The sequence below is a fragment of the Nipponia nippon genome, unplaced genomic scaffold (genome assembly GCF_047370975.1).
Source record: "Nipponia nippon isolate SJK-2023a ecotype South Korea unplaced genomic scaffold, ASM4737097v1 scaffold_7, whole genome shotgun sequence".
NCBI classification, from domain to species: Eukaryota; Metazoa; Chordata; class Aves; order Pelecaniformes; family Threskiornithidae; genus Nipponia; species Nipponia nippon.
Genome location: NW_028262391.1, coordinates 24,980,155 through 25,002,149, shown reverse-complemented (window position 1 = coordinate 25,002,149; position 21,995 = coordinate 24,980,155). Strand labels below are relative to the sequence as shown.

General features: G+C 43.1%; 1 protein-coding gene across 3 annotated transcripts in view; it reads right to left on the bottom strand.

Moving 5' to 3' along the window:
• Positions 1-21,995, bottom strand: part of LOC104023679 (glypican-5) — a 388,175-nt gene that overhangs the window by 18,183 nt on the left and 347,997 nt on the right. The window contains exon 9 of one of the 3 annotated variants that reach the window (XM_087739175.1): positions 21,450-21,551. The exons of the other annotated variants lie outside the window; for them this stretch is intronic. Within the exon in view, the coding sequence (XP_087595301.1) occupies positions 21,547-21,551 (5 nt within the window). The 3' untranslated portion in view covers positions 21,450-21,546. Of the gene's footprint in view, positions 1-21,449; positions 21,552-21,995 lie in introns of those variants that run through there. 3 annotated transcript variants of the gene reach the window in all.

Below are 21,995 nucleotides of genomic sequence, written 5' to 3'. Positions count from 1 at the left end.
TTTCAAGACAGAAAAATCACAAACATGACCAAAAGTCTGATATACATGCCCACTTGAAAATTATCGGTGCTTTAATTCTTCCCTTTTATGAGATAGCCTGCTGTAAATGAAAGCTGAGTAGGCAGAGGTAGCCTGTTAAAAATTCATTACCATCTTTTTGCTTACATATTGAAAAGGAAAGCCCCCCTCCCCCCAGTTACAAACATGGCTGCTTTAATTGGGGATTCTGCATGCTGCAGCAATAGAAATAATGAAGCATGCATGAGATTTTGATTGTTGAACTTTCATGAACTTACTGTCTTCACCGCTCTACAGTAGAAATAATAGGAAATAGGCAATTGCAAACATCAGCCAAAATGCTTTTCCAAGGGTGTGTCTAAGTAAGTTGTCTTGTTTTCAGATAAAATGAGCATCTGTAACTCCCACTTAGACCAGGACCTCAAAATGCACCTCAAAGAAAATCCAACTGCAGTGCTTTAGCAGGACCTGGGAGCAGGGCTTACCAGTTTTCTCTACGGTGCACTGCCAAAGGCGAGGGAGCAGCTACACTGTGCCCAGAGAGATTTCCAAGTAGTCTTCCACTGCATCTTCTAATAGGGCACTCTATGGCAGCTAATACAGAGGTGACTGAAGACAATTTGTTTTAGCAGGGTCAGTATCTGGGACAGCGTTTCTTGGTCCACTCTAGGGAGAAACCATCTTGCCCCCAACACACATCATTGCACACACGTTGTAGCTGCCAGAGTATGAAGGCATAGATTAGCATTAGCACTCAGCTACAGATGTGAACAGCAGCATCTTTGCTTTTTGTGTGTGCAGTGGGGGAAGAAGGGGAGATTGTGAAAGACTGTGGGGATGGCATCAGGATGGGAGGAAAAGGTACAGCTGCTTTCTGCAGCTTCCCACTGTGACCTGTATTACGGTCCAAAACAGCATGGCACACAGAGTTTCATTTTTCTTTTAAAAAATGTCTGGCTCTTGAAACAGTAAGCACACTGCATATGCAGCCACGGGGCCCTTTTCCACTTCTTTGCACCATACTGTAGTTACGTCTGCCAACTTGATGTAAAGCACTGCTTACCACCGTAAGTACAAGGAGAATTGTGTCTGCCCTGCAGAGCTCTGAATGACTACCTTAAGGTCAAGGCACTGGTGAAGCAAGTCTGAATAAGCTTCCCCCCACTTCAACCATTAAATGCTTCCCTTTGGTTTGGATAGCAAGATACGGAGGGAAACCACACCTTCAGCGCTGCATAATGCACCCAGTTCAGCACACTGCTGCGCTGCAGTGCCGGCTGGACGGTGTAGCAGAGAAACCCACCCCAGCACAAGCAGGGAGACAGAAAGCCAGCAGACGGACTAGCAGATACACAAACATTTACAGGTATAAAATACTTTTGACTAAGGTGTTATTGTGCCCTTATTTACCCTTCAAGCCCACAAAATTAAAAACATTTCAATGTCTCTGAAGCAGTACTGCTAGCACATTACATAACTTCTAAAAGATCTGCCTGTAAAATACAACTGAGAAATGAATGCAACAAAACCCAAACAAACCCCAACCTGCCTCCCAAAAACACCATATCCTGGAATTCTTTAGTGGTTAAAGTCATACTTCAGTTGAATTCTCAGTGTTTGGGTAAAATTTATGACACAGCAGCCAAGTAATTTATATTCTTATTTGGAACGAGCTTTCTAAACTCTGCTTTACTACAGATGCCAGCCTCTATACTATATTCTATCATTTGCCAGTGAAAGCTTTTCTTTAGAGTTAAGACATTCAGATGAATCACGTTTTCTTTGCATCTTTTTTAAATGAAAGGTTTCCTTGTCTCTGTAATTCCCACTCCCCACCCTCTAGTTTCTGTTGCTTTCGCTGTACAGAGCCAGACTGTGATATTTATTCCCTTACTTAACAATGAATAGTAAAACATATCAGTGAAAGCCCTTTCGAAATCAATGAGACTTTTTACGGAGCATGGTACTACTCATTGTGAGCAGGAGTGTTTCAGTCTGGCCTGAAGAAAGATCCAAGAGGACAGAAGTTGAAATGAATACAGTTACTCACCACTATAATACATGCATTACAGAGAAGAGACCTGGGCAGATGGAAAACCATTTCAGTAGCTGCCAAATACTTTGACCCCCTACAGCAGGTAACAAGGGACCCTGGGAGTTCTTAAATCAAAACATTACTGTCTTGACACTAATTCCATAAAAATAAGAAGTAACTTTTTACATTTCTAAAGTCTTTCCAGAGTCCCAACAGATGTTACAAACAGTAAATATGGCAGCACTCCTAGAAAGTATTATTCCCATTTTTCACATGGGAGAACGGAGACATGAAGAGGCTAAACTGATCTGGGTGGTGGTCACAGAAGAAACCTGCAATTACCTTCAGAGTCAGCAATACATTTGCATCCTTCAGTCCAGAAACTGATGCAGTCAGACATCATTTCATTCTAAGTTCAGGCATTTACTAACAGGTAATTTACCTCATTGCCAAAGCAAAAAAACCAAACTGCATAAGTAATGATATTGCTGGGTTTCAAGCTTGTAGCTTACAATTCTTAGCCCACAATATTTGATGAGGGATTGTCTTTGTTCTGTTTGTACAGCTCCAAGCACAATAGTGTCCTGAACGAACACGAGAGCTCCTGGATTAGCGAAACCCAGGAATATTTGGAGCACGATCAGTTATTTACTGTATTTACCTAGGGCGTACCATAGCTGAATGCCTGATCTTGCTAAGAACAGGATGGGCATCAAAAATAGAAAATGTAGAATGTTGTTACGGTTCTTAAAAGAAAATAAAAAATAAATCAGCTGTGATGATACAAGTACACAAGAGCTTCTGCTGATGTGAGGTGCAGTAAATTATGAGTTGGAAGTATCAAAGGCAGTGTTATAATGGGGAAAGCTGTCAGCAAACAGACATGGAACAGTGAAAAATGAAATAGCCTTCCCCAAATTATGCAGCCTCCTAGAAGCTTCGCACCCAATGTGATACAGGTTACAGTGAAGGTCTGATGAGATCAGTATTTTTGTGTGTGTGATGTTGGGTTTTTTTAATACTTCCTACAATGAAAACAAATGGTACCAGGTTCCCGAAGCACTACTTGACAGGGTTATTACAGACAGCTATTTAATTCAGAAATACTCTCAGCTTCTATAAGAAATCACAAAGTCACCCAACCTGCCTCTAAAACAATGAAGTTACCCAATGACAACATACGCCTCAGCATCTGGAGATTACCATGCAACATATGCATCCAACCTTGTTTGCAAAGGCTGAGAGAGGCAGTAGCTTGCTTTTTGCGCCCCCCCCCCCCACTACACTGTTAGATTATGATCTTTGAAATATACTGAATGATTACGTAGAGATAACCTCATGCTTGACCAAGTATACCATGCAATTAACACTGTAAAGCCATTTGGTACATGTCTAATATTAACTGCTGTCTTCATATTTTTCCCTGTTCCCATATTTACTGATACTCATTTGTTTGTGCCTTGGCCTATGCTGAGCTATCAAATGTCTCCTTTCAGGTCAGCACAAACCAACAGCCAGCTCAGCGGCAGGTGGTACGCATACTGGTAGAAGTGAAGGATGGGCTAGGCTGAGTTGTAAATATCATCATGATGGTGGACTTGGCAGTGTTAGGCTTATGGTTGGACTAGATCTTAAAGGTCTTTTCCAGCCTAAATGATTCTATGAAATGGAAACATCATCCATAAACATTTATCATGTGTTTATAATTCTGGACCGGATTCTGTGAGACAGAGAATGGAGAGATTTGGACCTAACACTCTCCAAAGGGCTTTGCGTTCAGCGCAGCTGGAGTATTCTTGTCTGATCTCACACACTTGACACAGCCAGAAGCACACCTGAACCTCCAAGTACGACACTTTGATTAGTATTGTGCTGGATAAAGGAAGAACTAAAGATGACAAAAGTTCTCCTTGTGCTCAGAGCTGAAGGGGGTGCTTTGATTGCAGCAACAATGGGATAGTGACAGTGCTGACGTTTGCACAGCCAAAACAGGCAGAAAGGGCTTCTCCTGTTGCCATGCATGGCACAGACCCAGTCTAGCTGTCAACCTTTGGCTTTGCTTCTCTCCCGATGTCTTCACATCTCAGCTGTTTTGCCTTTCGCATGCATGAAATCATGGATGCTTTCCAAGAGAGATGCTGAGGGCATAAAACGCTCATCACCCCCAAGTTTCTGGAGGGAAAATGAAAATTCTTTCCTCAGGTATCCCTAAGCAATTTGCTTTTTCTTCTGACGTTTCTGCTTTTCTGCACATCCCAATTGCTTCCCCTAATCAAGGTGCTATTTTTTCCTGTTTGCTCCAAACATTTTTGGGTGCTCAATGTGCTAAAGGGAACAGCACAAGTTCTCCGACAGGTAGGATACAGCCTGACACTTCGCCACAATAACAGCTATGTAGTAACAGAGCTCAACCTTTATCTGGGATGGGCGGTATTTGTGTAGGGAGCTCTGCTAGCATGCAGGGTCCCAGCACAAAGAGACCTTAATGGACTACTTACATGTAAAACCTTTGCACTTGTCTTGCATGCAAAATGAGAGAGAACATATGGTCTGACTCTGATTAATGCACAAAAATGTTAAATATCATCTGTTTTAAAAGACAAAAGGTGGTTAAGATTTATAGGGAAGCTGGGTAACCCCAAACCTCTCATCAATATCCCCTCTCTGTGGAAGTGAATAGAATGGGCTTCCCCATATACATGCACTCCAGGAGGGACTGCCATCCTGCGCAGCCGCAGGCACTTTATGGCAGTAATTGGCTAGTGGAAGTGAAGGAATTCATTTGTACACATATAAATGCAGCATTAGGAATGTGCAGTAGCACGCAGAGCAGTTATTTCAATTTTACTTGTTTATGTACCTCTTGTAAAAATAATCATTTATAGTCATTATAAACCTGTTCTAATGTAAATCAAACAAACAAATCAGTATATTATTGCTGTCTCTTTTTGTCTAGTTTATTTGGCAGTTGGGTTTGTTAGCCCTGTTAGGAACCAAGGTTGTCCGTCACCCCACAACCCGCAACTGGAAAGGGCATTAAAAAGAGGTAGATGCAACACTGAGGTTGAATACTTAAGATGAGCGGTTGCTCATTCCTCTATGTGCAGCAGGCAAAAAGGGAGGCTGAGCATAGGGTTGTTCGTATACTCAGGTGCAGGCACACAAACCTGCGAGGGAGGCTGCTGGTGGGAGGGCAAGGCTTGCTGTCTGGCCTCCCTGCCCTCGTGTCCACCTGGCAAGCAATGAGGGTTGCCCGTATTGCACTCAGTCCCTCCCAGACTGGAGTAGCAGCTGTACACCCCCTGCTCCACGTCTGATGAAGAGCCCTCAAGCCTCAAGACCTTCACCTGTGGGACAAAGAGGAAATGCACCTCTTGGCAAGCAGTGGTTGGGCTGCATCACAACAGAGATAAGGATTTGGATGGCTGCACACAAGAGTCAGAAGCTTTTTTTCCACTCCAAAAGCAAAGGAATTACAGATGCTACCCAACCCCATCCCCCGATAATCTTCTGCGTATTTCCACCTAGGTTGCTGGGAAGGGAGAGACTTCTCTTGGTGACAAAGGGGCAAACCAAAGAGAGGGGAAAAAAGTGGGGATCAATGCCGAAATCGAAAGAGAGGCTCGATGGAAAAAATCTTTCCCTAGATACTTTTGGCATCTCAGGATATGAATTACTTACTCTTATTTATACTGGAGAGATGCCTGGAATAATCTGGGGAGAAATAAGTGCCTCTGACTTGCTTAAAGTTAAAAGCATTGTTGAGAGGAAAGCTGAAGGCACTTTTTGCTTGTATCCAGCAACTTCTCTATGCGGTCTGATGGGTATCACATTGTGTTATGCATGAGCACAAAAGAGAGCACAGAGGAGCCCAGTCCTTTAATAGAACCTCAAAAATAAAAGACTTTTGAAAGGAGATTTTTTTCCCCCTCTTGAAGCAGTCACTATATCTGCTCAAAAGCGTCTCTGTGGGGAAATAAACCTTCAGAACTCTCCAGTAAAAAGCTCCATCACATTTAATCCTTCTTGAAATATAACCTGGGGTGCCAAGCAGGAAAAGAATGAGGACAATGGAGAGGAGCAGCGCACATACCAAAATCCCCCCGACAACAACCCTGGGCTATGCCCCAGCACGATGAGTTATTCCCCAGGCAAACCTGGGTGGGTTTCAGTTTTCTCTGGGAATGTGCCACCAGACAGAAAAACCTCAAACCAACCATATTTAGAACCTCTACTGCTACCTGCTTATTTACCTCTATCAGAGATACAATTTGTACCTGCAATGCCTCTTTCTTGGTTGGGCTCAGAAATTAACACATTTGTAAAAGCAGAGTACCTCTCATTTTTATCGCCTCTAAGAAAGGAGGTTATAAGATCCTGCAGTTCTCTGTATTCCCTAGGCAACATTCTGCACAGCAGCATCTCCTGCTCAGCACCTCGCTCAAAATGAATACAGACAGGTATTTGCTCTCATAATTACCGTCTGATAGTAGGGATTATATTCTGTCCTGAATCTGCCATCTCCCTCTAGAGCAAACTTGGCTGGATGACTAGCATTCGTTAGAAATGAACTTAACAGTATTTTGACTTGACATCAATTGCTTCCTCCCTGGTCATATATACCTTTCTATTCGATAGGATACACTAACTCACATTGGCATTTGAAATAATAGCGTCACCAAACCTCAGAGATGAACGGCACGTGATTTGTAATTGCTGCAGCAGAACGCAATGCACACATGGCTAACTGCTGATGAGTGTAACGTTGCACGCTTGATCCCTAAGCAGGAAATGGTACCCTACACACCACCACACACCACAGGAGCAGAGAGTGCTGAGGATGAAACAGGTAAAGTGCTGTAGGTGCAGCCAACAAGCCCCGCTGCTCCCTTCCTTGCTTGCTACTATTGCTGCTATGATTCTTGCTACTATTGCTGCTATGATTTGTCTGTAATTTCCCTTGAAGGGGATCACTCTGGTCTTCCTTTTCTCGAGTCTTTGGGCCCAGAGGCAATGGGAAAAGAAGTCCTGTAAATTTGGATAGCAGCATCTCTGGGCGATGCCTTCTTCAACACTGTCTGGAAATCGCAGCAAAGCTAGACTGTGAAGGATCTCCTAATGGATGCTGTGCAATAGGCCTGCTTACAGAAATGACACCTCTGATAGATGGAAGCTATCACCCAGCACGGACATGTCGCCAAGGCCATACAACACATGCAGAAGGACTGCAAACCTGCTGTCCCTAGAAACACTTCTTGTCCCCCAAACACTTCCCTAGAAAAATCAGACTTCAAAGCAAAACACAGCATTTCCCCAAAAGAAATTACATCCCTAACAAGCATCTCCTCCTGCCAGCTACTAAGGAAATCAGCCTTGCATATAGCCAGAGCTATTTCAAACCAAAAGTCAGATACCTGAAGGCACATTTGAGGGAAAACTCCTCTCCAGGCCCTCTAGGAAGGAGTGTATTGACATAGGGAGTTTGGTGGCCTGGATGGACACCATTGTTGCGATCCAGCAACCAGTTGCTCTGCTTTACTAAATGATTACTCAGCATCAGTGAAATAAAGTCAAAACTCTTCCAGCTGATGTGATGAACATTTCGAATGAGACTATAGGAGACATGCTGCGTCTCACTAGTGTCTAACAGTGACGCGTAGGTAGTTCTTATGTTTGTGGATTGTGGGGGGCAAGACAAGTACCGCAGAGCCTCTGGCTCAGCCAGAGGTAGCTCCTGGAGTCACAGACACAACCTGGCAAATCTAATCTCCTCTGAAGCCCACTTCCAGTACTGTGGAAGGGAATTTACCTTCTTCACAAGGTTGCAGAGAGAATAAAATCACTTTGTAACTGAGAGATGCAAGTATACTACAGTGACAAGTCTATACAGTTCTGCAAGCATGTCCGACATCCTTTCCATAGGAAAGCAATTAATCCTGAGGAACTGTCACTGAAAGGTTTCTGTGAACAAATCTAAGTAGTATTCCTTTTCCTCCTTAAAAAATAAAACAGAAAAAGCACAGGAGAGATTTTAGTGTTCAGTGATGACTGACTGGGGTCTTACTGAATCTCCCCCAAGTTTTTCATGTTAGCATTTGATCAAAGGGATAGTTTTCTTAACTAATAGGGGATAAATTCTGTATCTTTTCTGTTAAAGGTAATTCCATACGTAGGGAGATGTAAGGAGGGATTCTTCAATGCCTGTGTTAGACTTGTGAGAGAAAAATCCTATTTTCTAGCAATGTCATAAGCTTCAAGGAAATATGGAAAGTTTAGTACCTTACAACTTTTTTTTTTTTGAAATATAGCTAGCCTCATATTACACATGAAAATGTTGTTGCAGTGTATTTACTATACGTAAGTAGACCTGCTAGCTGAAAAGTCTTATCTCTGGAATGATTACTTTCTAATTGAAAGCAAACATTCATCAATACATCAAAAAATCTCATGAGTTTCTTTCTTTGTTATAAAAGACATCAAAACAATGATAAACTTGAATAAATGAACTAAGGCAATAGCAAACTCCTCCAACTTTTATTTTGCAGAGATTTGCTAATGTATTGAAAACAAGAAAATAAATTAAGGGCCGCATCTGCACTAAAAATGAAAGAGAATTCCACCACATATTTACAAATACTGTGGGAAACATTTTTTTAGTGAAGTTGTCCAAGAGTTTGATTTTATCTAAGCCACATTACTGAAGAAAGCATATTTTAATTAAAATCCTTACTGTACCAAACTCCTCAAGTCAATACTTACATCCTATTAATGTCAAAGAGATGCACTTCAATGCTTTGCTGAATAGGGATGGTCTGCTGATTTTAGGACATATCTGCAATGAATCAGCTTCTACCAAGTCAATTGACATCTCCTGACAACTTGTCACAGTATTCGAGAGCCATTCAGAAATATGAGAAGGTTACCCACCTACAGCTGTATCGTCAGAGATGTCTCCACCCACAGTCACGCTGCAAGGGACTTAGAGCTTTGTCCCACACGTCCTCCTCTCGTTGGAAGTCATCCAAAAGAGCAGCTACTACAGAGCCAGTCTCCCACATGCCACCTTACTGTGATTGTCTAACTCCTGGTAAAGAAATAAATGGACAGATGGCCTCTCTGTGGCTTTCAAGGGTGGAGACAGCCTGTAGTGACACAAGTGACACAGCCCATGCTCCAGTGAAGGCTACCCTCTGAGACAGGACTGCATTAGCCACCTTGCAAGGCAGCTGTGAAAACCAGTGCTACAACTAGACAGGTTCTCTGGGGAGATGGCTGCACCTTTTGATCTCTTGCACGGTGACATGAATGGCCATCAAGACAGCCTGAAAGACTTGTATGAGGAGAAAGGTGCTCAGTGCATGAGGGGCTATTTCAGCCTAGAGTTATGAGTGAAAACAGGTGTTTTAATTTCCTAATGCAGATGAAACTTGGCCATGTCTCTGTATGGGAACTGGGGAAAGGATCCAAGAGATCCAGCCTAGGAAGGAAATCATATAGGGCAACTGGTCACCTGGATTTCCTTCACACAGTTGGTATAAGCAACATCAGCAGAAAGGTGATCCTCATGGAAAGCCAGAGCAGCAAACAGGTTGCTTTGGGCTCAGATATCCACCTTTGAGTGCTAGAGACACTTGTGTAAGTGAAAAGGAAGTGCTTCATTTGACATGGGATATTTACTTAAATCCAAGCAAAAAAAAAAAAAACAACAAAAAACCCAAAACAAACTGTCTCAGACATGTTTACTTTTGCTTTGCTGCTGACATAAGACACTGGCAGACACTAGCTCTTATGTCATCATTAGAAAGCTAATGGATGAGTCTGGAAGTCCCAGTAAACTCTTCTTAATGAAACAGAAGAATTAAAGAAAAAAACTGGGGATGCACAAAGAAAGTTTAAATTCCATTGAAAGGGCAAAACAAGTAGTAACAAAAATGTTTCAGCTGCAACTATTTGCATGCGCAAGATTAACTGCTACGCAGGAATAAAAAGCATTTAATTGCACTCCCTTCAAATGTTAGTGCCTATTTTGTATCAGGAAAGGAAAAAGAAGAATTGGACAGTTTTAGGCTGAATCACCTCTTACTTGTTTCAAACCAGTTTTAAATGCTCACTGGGTTCAATGGAAAGACTCTTGCCACTTAGCCTTGAATCAAAGATTTTATGATTTTCTTAAACGCGAGTATACAATTCCTAGGATTTCAGCACGCTTTCTTTTCAGCCAGCCAACTTTTCTCTCCCTTGTTACCAACCAGATAGCTGCTTTCTGCCATTCTGTGAGCGGGGACACTGGCATGCGCGCACGCACACCATGGTTTGAACACGACTGCGGTAGTACCAAAACCTTAGACCAGTACAGTACAAGCTCAAAGTGGCTGAATGGCATACACCTAGTATGCCTGATGTTTTCACGCATATTCCCGTCTGGGATATGTGGGGTAGAAGCAAAGCAGCCTGGCCTTAGAGGCATCGGCCCCGTGGCCACTGGTGCTAACAGAGTCTCAACATCTGTCAGGATTGGGCCCGTACATTTTTTTGAAACGCGGCATGCCAACAAAGTGTCTGTAACACATCACTCCTCACTGCTGGTCTCTAGCGACCTAGAAAGCAGCAGTTCAGAGTTCAGACACAAATCTGGCAGAAAAGCTGTGGCTGAGTCAACAAGCTACCTTGGGAAACGGTGCCCTTTTGCAAGCCCATGCTGGCCATTTCTGAGGTGAAGAAACTGTATGGCTCAGACAGTGCAGCTATTGCTGTTTACTTTTATCATCACAAATATAGAGACATATAACTTTGGTTCAAGAATCTGCTGAAAACATTCACCACAATTTTTATACCATCTGCTGGAACTTAAAATGTACCCTTTTCTACTTAACAGCACTGCAATGTGAAGTAATGGTCTGTGACTGCGGAAGCTTGCAGGTAAGCAAGAGCTCTCTCAAGTTCATAGCAATGTCCTCATACTGGTGTCTTCCAAAGGTCTATTTTGTGTATGTCTTACTCTGGTAAAACATTTTGAAGAACAGTTTAGTAGATATTATTTTTTTTTTCTTGACATGGGATTCTTCACTGAGTGTATTTTTCCCATCATTTTGTCTTACAAAGATGACAGTACTCTGATAAACAGACTGACTTTGTATAATTCATCAGGAGTTTCAACAAACATGGTTTCAAACTTCTAATTCCTTCTTCTTAACCCCTGTGGCGCATTCAAACCAATAACTCCTGAACTATGGAAATCCAAGACCAGATTTTAGTTCACTAAGCTCTCATAAAGTCTCTCTGTACAACATTTATATACAAATCCTGAAACAGACACAAAGTATGTGATTTTAATGGTCTGAGGTCATATTACTGTAGGTGCATAGCTCACAGTTTACATGATCTGCTGGCTGGCTTGTTTATCAAAATACATGATACTAGCTAATTTTGTTTTATATGTCTGAGTTGGGCTGGGGTGAAGGTCAGCTGGAAAAGACAGCCTGGGGCTAGGGATGCAGTTATGGTGGCGGTTAGTAAGTGGGGAGGGACAGACAGAAAGCAGCAGACTTACAGCCTACACCTTAGGAACAGGGGCAAAGGAAAAACTGAACGGAGAGCACAAATGTGGGATATGGGTGAAAGCAGAGGAAGCCCAAAGCCCGGACAAGGAGAGGTGTGCTTTCCAAATTCATCTCCAGCAGCAGGAACAATGGCAGGCAAGAAACAAGTGGCAGAGGCAGAAGAAAGAACTGAGAAAGAAAACCCTGGGAAAGCACATAGGGCAGCACTGGGGTGAGAGGAAAAGACCCAGAAGGCAAATGGAGGGGACAAAAGTGGAGGGAGGCAAAAAGAAAAAGGGGAACAAGAGAGTTACCAAAAATAGGGCAACTGCTGTCAAAGAGTCGTAGCTGTGACAGAAACACTTCAGCCTTTTGATCCAGTTAACGCCATTTAGAGACTTGCCTTATGCCGAGAGAACTGGGCACGGGGCCAGGACAGAAACACAGGGCCTGATTTTGCAGACCTGCTGAGCGTCCTCGCTGGGAACGGCGGTCACCTGTGGGAAGAAGGCTCATGGCTTCCACCACACGCAGTCGCTGTGGTGGGCTGCATTTCACCTTAATGCCAAGCTAACTCCCAAGAAGATGTGATGCTCAGCACCTCTGAAATTAATGCTATCTGAAATGCCAAGGGGACAGATTTTCCTTCATGATTTTATTATTTTTCTTCCAGTTGCTGGAAGAAGTCTGCTGTGGATTTGCTTGGGTACTCTTGAAAATCCTATCTGCAGCTATAAAACAACTTTGAATATTTGGCCCAAAAGACAGATTTGCATGCTTGCATTCTGGCCTCGAAGTCTGAAAATGCCAAAAAGTTCCTCGGGATAGTCTTGATAGACTGGCTTAGCTTCAGCATTTCTGAGAATGCTGGCTTAATTATGGTAAGGACTTTTCCAGCCAGGATTTAAAAAAAAAAAAAAAAAAAATTACCTCCACCTCCCTGTATAATATATATTGAGGTACTTTGTGCTGAAACTTTTTCAGAGTAATTCCGAAATGGACAGCACAGCGCAATGATACACCACGTGCTGGCACCATCATTTCCCAGACTACTGTCAGGCTATGTGCAAACCAGCCTGCATCATTTAAACAAAAAATGAAAGGAAGAGATAATAAATTAGACACAAATTATATCCTTATGCATTTTTCTGCAGAGAAGCAGGTAATGGAATTTTGTTTGTTTCCTGTAAAAGAATTTTAGTAAGATTCACTTAAGCCAGTCTTTAAGACAACATAGAAAGCATTGCAAGGAGTTACATATCCAATACTATAAAATTTTGCGTGCACATGCAAATACACAAGTACATGTATATACATGTATACACGAAGAAATTCATGTTTATCTTCAACAGCTACAAGGTATCAGATCTCTAAAAGGTAGAAGACTTGTACTCAGCAAGTAGATACTCCGGGTTTGCCATTTAATACCTGTAAAGATTTGCGACAGAATCCCTTTTTTCTTTCTAAAAATCCTCATGCAAAGCACATTCAAGCCACTCATTTAAAAAGAAACTGTCTACTTGAGATAAGCTGATCCCTACACATTTCTGCATTTATCAAATATGACTTAACCGAGAAAACAAAATGAAAATCTATTAGCTGCAATTCAGAGTTGTGACTGCAGTGTAATGGCTTCATTATGAGCGGGATGATAAACATTCCCCACCGCAGGCTCTGTTTCAGCAGCAGCTACCAAACATAAGCCTACACTTCAGCAGCAGCTCTCCTCCTCATTTTGTACCCTCAGCGAGACAGCACACGGCGCCTGGACATGAGGCAGGGCAGGGACCCCAGGCTGGAATTCCTGGGGGGGTGGATTCCCTCCCCTCTCCCTGAAAGATTTCCCTGTAGCCTTGGGAAAATGAGTCATTTTCTCTGTCTCTCCATTCGCAGCCTGTATACGGGAGCACAGGTACTCTGGGAGAATAAATGCCGAGGACTCCTCTGAGGTCCTCTTTTATTATAGCAACTGGCCATGCAAATATCTTAAGATTGTAAGAATTTATGCCATAATATAACAGCAATCCTTGTTTTCTAAGACTTTTCATTAGCCCCCCCCCCCCGCAAGGGGCCATGAGTAGGGGAAGTGGAGCTGTTTACTGTGGACTCTCTCTGTTGAGAAATTAGAGTGCGATGCTTCATTAGACTATGATACGGCCCAATGCAGAGAAGATCAAAACCCACCCCTTCACCCCAGGCCCTGCGGCACTCTGTTCGCTCCTGGTCTGACACATGCAAGCACCAAGTACAGGGCCGGAGCCTGATCGTTGCAGTAACACACTCCTCTGGTTTCAAAAGCAGCAGCTGAAGAGACAGCCTTCATTTGAAGAATATGTTTAGAACAAGGTGTAAAAATACATGTAGCGTTTAGCTGCCTTACGTGCATTCAGTTTGTGTTTGACTTAATTGCTTAAAAATCCAAATATGAATTTACTAATGTATTTGCCTGTAAATTAGAAGCTTTCACAGCAAACATGGGCAAGTCATTTACTACCCACACAGAGCTCAAAGCGGACCTTTAATAGTAGCTGGAAGACCAAGTCCTGGGCCAAAACACCACCAAGCTTATGTGCTTTACAAACACAGAGTACAAAAAACCGCAGCTCCTAATCTGAAGAACAAATAGGGGATTTATTTGGAGAATGCTGGAGGAGCTGTGGTAATGCCAGCAGACTCCTGCAGCCGTCCTTGTGGAAGGTGATGAAAGTTCAGACTTGGTACGCTAAAGCTTTTAGCCTAAGTCAGGACGCAAAAGAGAAGACAAGAAAAAAGGCAGAAGCTGCAGAAGGAACTTTAACCCACGTGGTTAGAACTGACCACGGAACAGATCAGGCTGCTTCAGCTAAGCACGGCATAGAAAAAGGCCAAGTGTAGACCCAGTCTGCCCAAAAAACAGTGACAAATTATGTAAACCCACATTCCCTCTTTATAAACCTGTTGCTTTATGTTGTTCATTAGATAATAAACTGGTTCTGCCCTGGAGCAGTGCTCGTCTGGCACTGAACTCATGCTCACGCTCAAGTTCCCACCTGCAGATGCAGAGACACCCGTCCTTTCTTACAGCGTAACATCTGAAGCACAGGGCAAGGCATGGTGCTGGTGGCCTGGCCTCTGAAGTAATGTTTCTTAACAGCTTAAAAACTGTAGGAATCTCAGTACAAAGATTCTTGTCTTTCTGAGATTTAAAAAAAAAAATAAAATAAACACTTCTTGTTTTTTTCTTGTATGCAAAATGTGTTATTTAAATTCATTTGCTTTATTCTACACTTTCCACGACTGATATTTTTGGAATATTCCATTTTTTTCTAGAATTAATTCCTCCAGCTCTCTGTTCCTCATTGACATGCGAGGTCAATAACATTAGCCTGGCGTGTACATCTTGGTTAGGCGCACTGGTACAGCAGGGTTACCTTTCTCAAAATCCCTAGCTCCTGTCACCCCGTGTGACCAGTGTGCTTGGTGAGGAGGAACACGGCATGTCTCACTAACGGAGGAAAACTGATATTTCACCCTTGTAATTAACTACATGCAATAATGCAACTGAGGCTTGAGAAATGGAGCATTCAGAGATCAGGAAATGTAGACAGAAGCTGGCAAACTTAATGTCCAGTCTGCAATTTGGGCTTTTGCCATACATTATAATTTCCGTTCAAGAGTGGCTAAATGGGGGTGGGGGGGGAATCTTTCAACAATACAGAAGCAGCAAACGGCTCAGGAAGTCCCCAGGATTTAGACTGCTGGAAGCTGAGGGAACTGTCAAGTAAACACTTGCAAAGTTTTTGTCAGAGACAGAATAAAGACACAGTCAGATCTCTGACAAAATTAAACTACCTTATGTTCCTATATTCCAATTCTAAATTGTGAAATAAATTCTGTTTACCATAATAATAATAATAATAATAATAATAATAATACTCCTGCACAAGTTTGCTTCATGAACTTGTACAATTTGGGCCAGCTCTCCCTGAATTAAGGCCACCTAACTTTAGCTGCACACTTGACAGAGGCCCCCTGAATGCCTGGAGAACACAGATCTTAAAATTTAGTTGGCACCCTCAGGTAGTATAAGATGAACTCTCAGAATTTCAGTTCTATTAAACACCTCTTAACTATTTGGCACTAGCAGAATTTGTTCCCATTAAACTTAATTTATGCTAATTAAGTACTGCTTATTACCTTTCTCTATCATTAGGCAAAATCAGTTTTCTGGGAAAAGTCATAATCAAGAGGCAACTTCATTTCAGAATATTCCAATTTTGAATAGCATTCTGTAATGAAGTTCATTTATAGAGCAACTCACTACAAATCATTTTACAAATATTATGTGTAGCAGCAGTGGAAAACCCCCGTGCGTGCAAAGGGCAGCAGCCAACCTGCCTGCAGAGCGCTCCAGAAAGACAGAGGGAAGACAGAATGGGGCAGCCCTTTTTTAAGGGCCATGAGATACCAGCAACAAAGAGCTTGTCTGTGCCAGAAAAAGAACAAATCAGTGCACACCCCCCCCCCCCCCCCCCCCACACTCCCCCCGATGTATAACAATAAGGACTTTTAGGAAGAGAAAATAACGAAGCGCAAGTCGTCTCCAGCATGCGGAGCAGCAGGGGAGACAGGCTGAAGATGTGCATTCGCAGCTGTGGAAGGTGGCCAGTTGGGAGCTGCCAAGTTGCCAGTGGATGAAAGACAACAGGCAGGGCCCCAACGGGCCGGCGGGCCTGCACGAGCGAGCCATAACTTGGGCCTTAGGAGCTGTCTCAAACGAGACCCCCACGCTTTTGGCAAAGGTAAGAGACAACAGGCTGACGCTGAACAAAAAGGTAGATGTGGGAATTAGGAAAGAGCAGATCTTGGAGAGAAAGCCTCAAGAGTGAGTTTGGCTACGCTGGGCTCAATGAGGAGATTGAGAATTCCCAGTCAGCTACTGGTCAGGACTGGGGAGGAAGATTCATGGGTTACCAGCACAAGGATAGCACTTGTGTTTGCCTGCGTGGGTGAGATTACCACTGCTTTTAGTGGGAGCTCAACTAAGTCAAAACTGATTCCCCCGGGAAATCCCGCCCATGCTGCTTTAGACCACCAGCACAGGACGCTGCAGTAATGATTTCTTTTTTTTTAATAATCGTGCCCTGTGGAGTAGCTGTGGTGCTCTTTAGAGTAAAATCCTGCCTTTCCATAAGTGACTTAGAAGTCCTTTAAGAGTTTTTATTCTATATACACTTAATAACTGGTACCTATAACTTGAAAATGCAAGTGTCTCCGCAGCTGAGTTGTCCCCAGCCTTCCTTTTCCCTGCAAGCTTATAGTCATCTCAGTGATCCAGAGTGTGCAGGAATACAGTATTCCAACTCATTGTCCAGTCAATAAAGTGAAAAATGCCATTCCTGTTTTAGCAGATGGCAGCAGAAATGCAATACAAGGAGCACGAACACTAATATAGAAATCAATATCTATTACAGTTTAAATCACATTGCAGTCCTGAAATGATAATAGCAATCCTTTAAAAGCTAATGCTGATCCTGTTTGTATTAGAAATCGGTTCAATGTGTTTCAGGTTTTAATTCTGTTACAAAAATAATTACCTTTTAACCTAGACCCTCCAACCCCAGACCTCTCCTCCTTCCCCAGACCCTGTTCCCACAAAGGAAAGCAAACCAACCAGCAAAAAAAGCCCCCAAACAAACAAACTTAATAACCTCTTCCGTCCTCACTCTACGGCCAAGAATACAGGGATGGGATTTTTATAATGGATATGGCTGGGACTTCCCACGGCACGTATGGCATGGTAAGTGCAGAGGGATTATTCAGGCAGCTTGCTCTATTGCTGTGCAAAGCCTTTCTGGACAGCTACGAAGTATCACGAAGAAAGAAAATGAATCTTCAGCAACTGCCGACAGAGCAAATGCTTCCTTCCTTGAGTAAAACTGAAGTCTTTTTACGCTAGAAAACAATCTCTTTGATATAATCAGAAGAGCTACACGCACAGCAACATTGGTAAACCCATACTCTGTTTGTTAATTGTCTGTATGCAGCCAGTGATTAGCACAAAGTGAAAATTGTTTGATGAATCATTTATATGATAAATAGCAAAGAGTAAACATTGGGGAAAAACCTCACCAACCCCTGTGTGTGCTGGATAAGCCAGATAGCAGGTAAACGGAGCAAGACGTACGCATACAGGGAGAAAGCCCACAGCCTGACTGCAGCATCCTGGCAGATCGTGACCTGAGCATGAGCTTGCGAAGTAGCTTTATGGCTACAAGGACTAGAGTGCTTTGCGCATGTAGTGGGGGAAAACCGAATAAATTATATTACCACTACATTTATTGCCACTACTGCCAGCAAAATACTACATTCAGCATTGGTGTTCACACATCAAGAGAGGTTGATAAATTGGCTATGGCTATAAGTCACGAGATTGATTAAAGGATGGGAAAACACATCTTACAGTGACAGTCTCAAGGAGTTCAATTTATTTAGCTTATCAAAGAGAAGGTTAAGGCGTGTCTGATCACTAAGTAAATACTTACTTGGGGAAAGGGAAACCGATAAGGGAAGGCTTTCATCCTAGCAAAGGTGCAACAGTCCCATAGGCAGGACATGAAACCAGACAAGTTTAGGCCGGCAAAAGCCACATACTTTTAATAATAGAGGCATGAACTACTGGAGGAATTGCTGATAATTTTAAAATTATAAATGGATGTTTCTTTAAGAGATATGCTATACCACAAAGTAAAATCCAGGCCAGCTCCCAAAGTTGAAAAAATCCTAGAATAAAAGATAATTTTTGAACAGCCTTTTGATTTTCCATTTCCTCTGCTTCTCAGCATTCAACAAAAGTTATTTGATTCAATAAAACCCCTCAATGTCACATATATTGCTTCTAGCTCATTTTGCTCTCCAAAACCTATTCCTTTCTACTTTTGAGTACAGAACAGTAGGTCTTTATTTGCAAGAATTTATGAGTGCCCTTTATGGTACATATATTACTGTACATGCTTGCATCTCTATCAACACCTGCTCTCACTTTGTGTTTCCTTGAGCACTCCTGTATTCATCCCATTGAACAGCAACTCTGGAGCTCAGCTTGCCCAAGCCCTGTTTGGTCCCTGGTTGACAGCACAGGTTGCTCCCACCCCAGCCTTGGTTATATCTCCTCTCACCTACACCCTTTTGCTGTTTTCTTTTTAACTGCCCCTCTCAGACCTGGAAGAACAGAGCTTCAGGTTTCCCTGTTGCTCTTTCAGGCCTATGGAAGAAAGTTTCTGGCAGCTTTCACCTGGGTTAGCTCAGTGCCACAGGCAAAGAAAGAAGAAAGGGGAAGAGAAAGGGATGAAGACAGTGGGGGGAGAAAAATCTACATTTTTCTCCCCAGGAAAGGCAACAGGAGGTATCCTGGGAGCTGGGCTCCTCTGGCTGCCCCACTCCTCCCTTCCTGTGCTGGCCACTCCCACACCCCTCCACTCGTCCCCCAAAATGCTGTGGGACGTGACAGGGCAGAGCAGCCTTTCACAGGAGGGTGGCTGCAAGTCAGACCCCTCTCATGGCATATGCCCTTCAATGCTGTGTTGTCCTTCATCAGGATTTCCAATTTCCCAAGAAGTTCTCTCTCATTTTTGATGATTTCCAGTCCTTCCCAATGAGCAGAGGTGCAGGGTTACCCCTGGCTTCCCCCACGCTCACGGGCCGGGGAATGGTAGCCCTGCACTTCCCTTCAGCTTCACTCCTGGCTTCATTAACTGCACTGACCCCAGGGGTGGCTGCCAGGGGTCCTGCCACCTTCCCGGGGGCTCCTGGCAAGATCTAATGCCCCGACCCAGTCATTTGTTCCCTTTCGCTTGCCAAAAGCCAGTCTTTTTTGCATGTCTCCACCCAGACTGTGGCTAGCAGAGCCCAGGCCCTCTCCCTCTGACTGCCCTGGGCTTCTTCTGTCTCCTTTCCTCCTCACTTCCCCCTGCTCCATCCCACACCAGCTGCTGACCCGGGGAAGCACTCTGCTTCCTCACTACTCCTGCTTTTCAAGAATGAACCTTCAAGATCAGCCACAGAAAGCTGAACCTTCAAAGAATGAACCCTCAAGATCAGCCACTCAAACACATGGGCAGGCAGGGCCTGAATCCCTGTCCCTTGGAGAAGCCCCTCCACCTGTGACGAGCCAGTACTTGCAGCAGGCAGGAGCAGCGGGCAAAGAAGAAAAGGGCTTGTCAAACACCACGCAAAAGCTTTTTATAAGAAAAAGCCAAGTCAACAGAATGTGTAGATACCAGTGAAACCCTCTAAGCAAGCGCTCGGCTAGGTAGACGAGCTGCTGACCTGCTGCCAGCCAGCCTGGGTTTGTGCCAGTCCCAGCGCGGCAGCAAACAAGCTGTCCTACTCACGGCACTCCTCGGGCTGCCTCGCGCCCAGGCAGCACCAGCCGCCGAGCCTCCCTCTTGGCAATCGGATCTGGGACCTTTCAGAAGCACTGAAACGCTTCCACCGTCTGGTGTTTGTGAAATATTTTGGAACTGCAAACCAATTAAAGTGTTTTGTTTGCCCTACTTGGGATGATAAGAGCATCGAGAACATTATTATCACTCCTGCTGTTTTGCCTGCTGGGAATCCCCCCTCCCGGCCACGCTCGCTGTGCTAGGCAGGCTGGCAGGCTGATGACCAAGTCCTGTCTTGGCTCTTTTAACCATTTCTGTGACTCAGGGAATGACTCCGTGTTTATTCATGTGAGATGCAACACATTTATTCCATCTACCCACTGATTTTTTTAATTGAATGACCAGTTTCTATTTGCCAAAATAATTCCCTCGGAACAGAACCACTGGCCCAGGAGGAGGCCGCCTCTCGCCCAGGGCACAGCTGAGCCCCAAATGCCTCATAAACAAGAGCATGGGTTCAGATCGCTGCCAAGAGCGCTGATGCCATGTACAAGCCCTCATCCTCTGCCTCTCTTGCTGCCAGCACTGTTTGCTGGAATGGGAGTTACTACAGTTGAGTAAACCTGGTTTTTGGGGCAGGGACCAGTTTTTCACTCAGTGTTTGTCCAGTACTGTGATCCGTGACTACAGCTCCTGCATTTTGCAGCGACAGCAATGACAATGTTACAGCCACTAGTCCAAACGGTTTTGTCCACAATATATTTCACAGCAGAGATCTGAAACAAGTAGCCCCTAATACATCTAACTTTATGTGCATATTGGGGCTTTTATATTCATTGATTTAAAAAAAAACCTTTATTAATGTCATTATTAAGAAAACCCAAACTTATTTGCTGCAATCTTAGCCTCACTAAAGTCTGTGGGAATTCAGGGTTTAACTTAGTATTTTCTTTTATCATGAGTTTCATATAGGAGCAGCTGAGATCAGTCAGCTATGAAAATAACACAGCAACTTATACATCAGCTTTAGTAGCCTTTGGATCAGGACCATAAATGATGATTTTTAAGAAAACTTGACAAGTACTGTACAACTAAAACAAACAAAATGGCTAATAGGTTACATACATCACTTAGTATAATAAACCTCTGCTGATTTATTATGTTTTTAATTCTTGCAATATGCAAAAAGGTTAAATTCATCATCTCTGTAGAGGCATAATAATATTGGGCTCCAATGACTTATCTCTGCAGTGCAGTTTGCCTGGAGGACTAATAAAAACTGATCATTAAAACAACTGGATTTGGCTTTGATTAGGATCACTATAGGATAAAGGGAATAAAATGAATTACAAAGAAGAATGGGTAAAGTAAATGATATAGACAGATACTAGCAAATACTGTACATTAATATTTACTAAGGAATTAGAGAGGATAAAAACTTTTAATATGGCCAGCAATGAGGTGTGAAATGCACCATATTAACAGGTTACTCACCACTGCGCCAGAATATAAAACAACCGGATAAGGTGCAATCAGAGGTCATTTCCATCCTTCTGCACTTAATTACACTCTATCCCATTTGGAAACAAAACTAAGCTGTTAAACAGAACCACACAAAATAATTACATATACACATGAAAAATAAAATACTTTGTTAATCATGCTAGACCGAAGATCAAGTTTCACCACTGGCTCCCACCATGACTGCTCCCATCACATTTTCCTGTGCACACCGTTTCACAGTCAAATCTGTTTTTCCTCTGCAAAGTGGCAAATTTCTACTTGAAAAATCACCAGCTGCTTCTCTAGCACAAGTGGCATAATATTTAATAAGAGATCAAACACTGATTGCTCTTTTTTTTTTAGATTTAAATTAGCAGTTCCCCCTTCTCCCTTTCAAATTAGTCCCACTAATATCTAGAGGCAGAGAATATTGTGATTTACACTTAATAGTTCCTTACAAAGGACAAGTTTCTGGTTTGCATATACCATGCTGTCAATCTAATATGAGAAAGAGAGGGTGGGAAACCACCTGCTTTG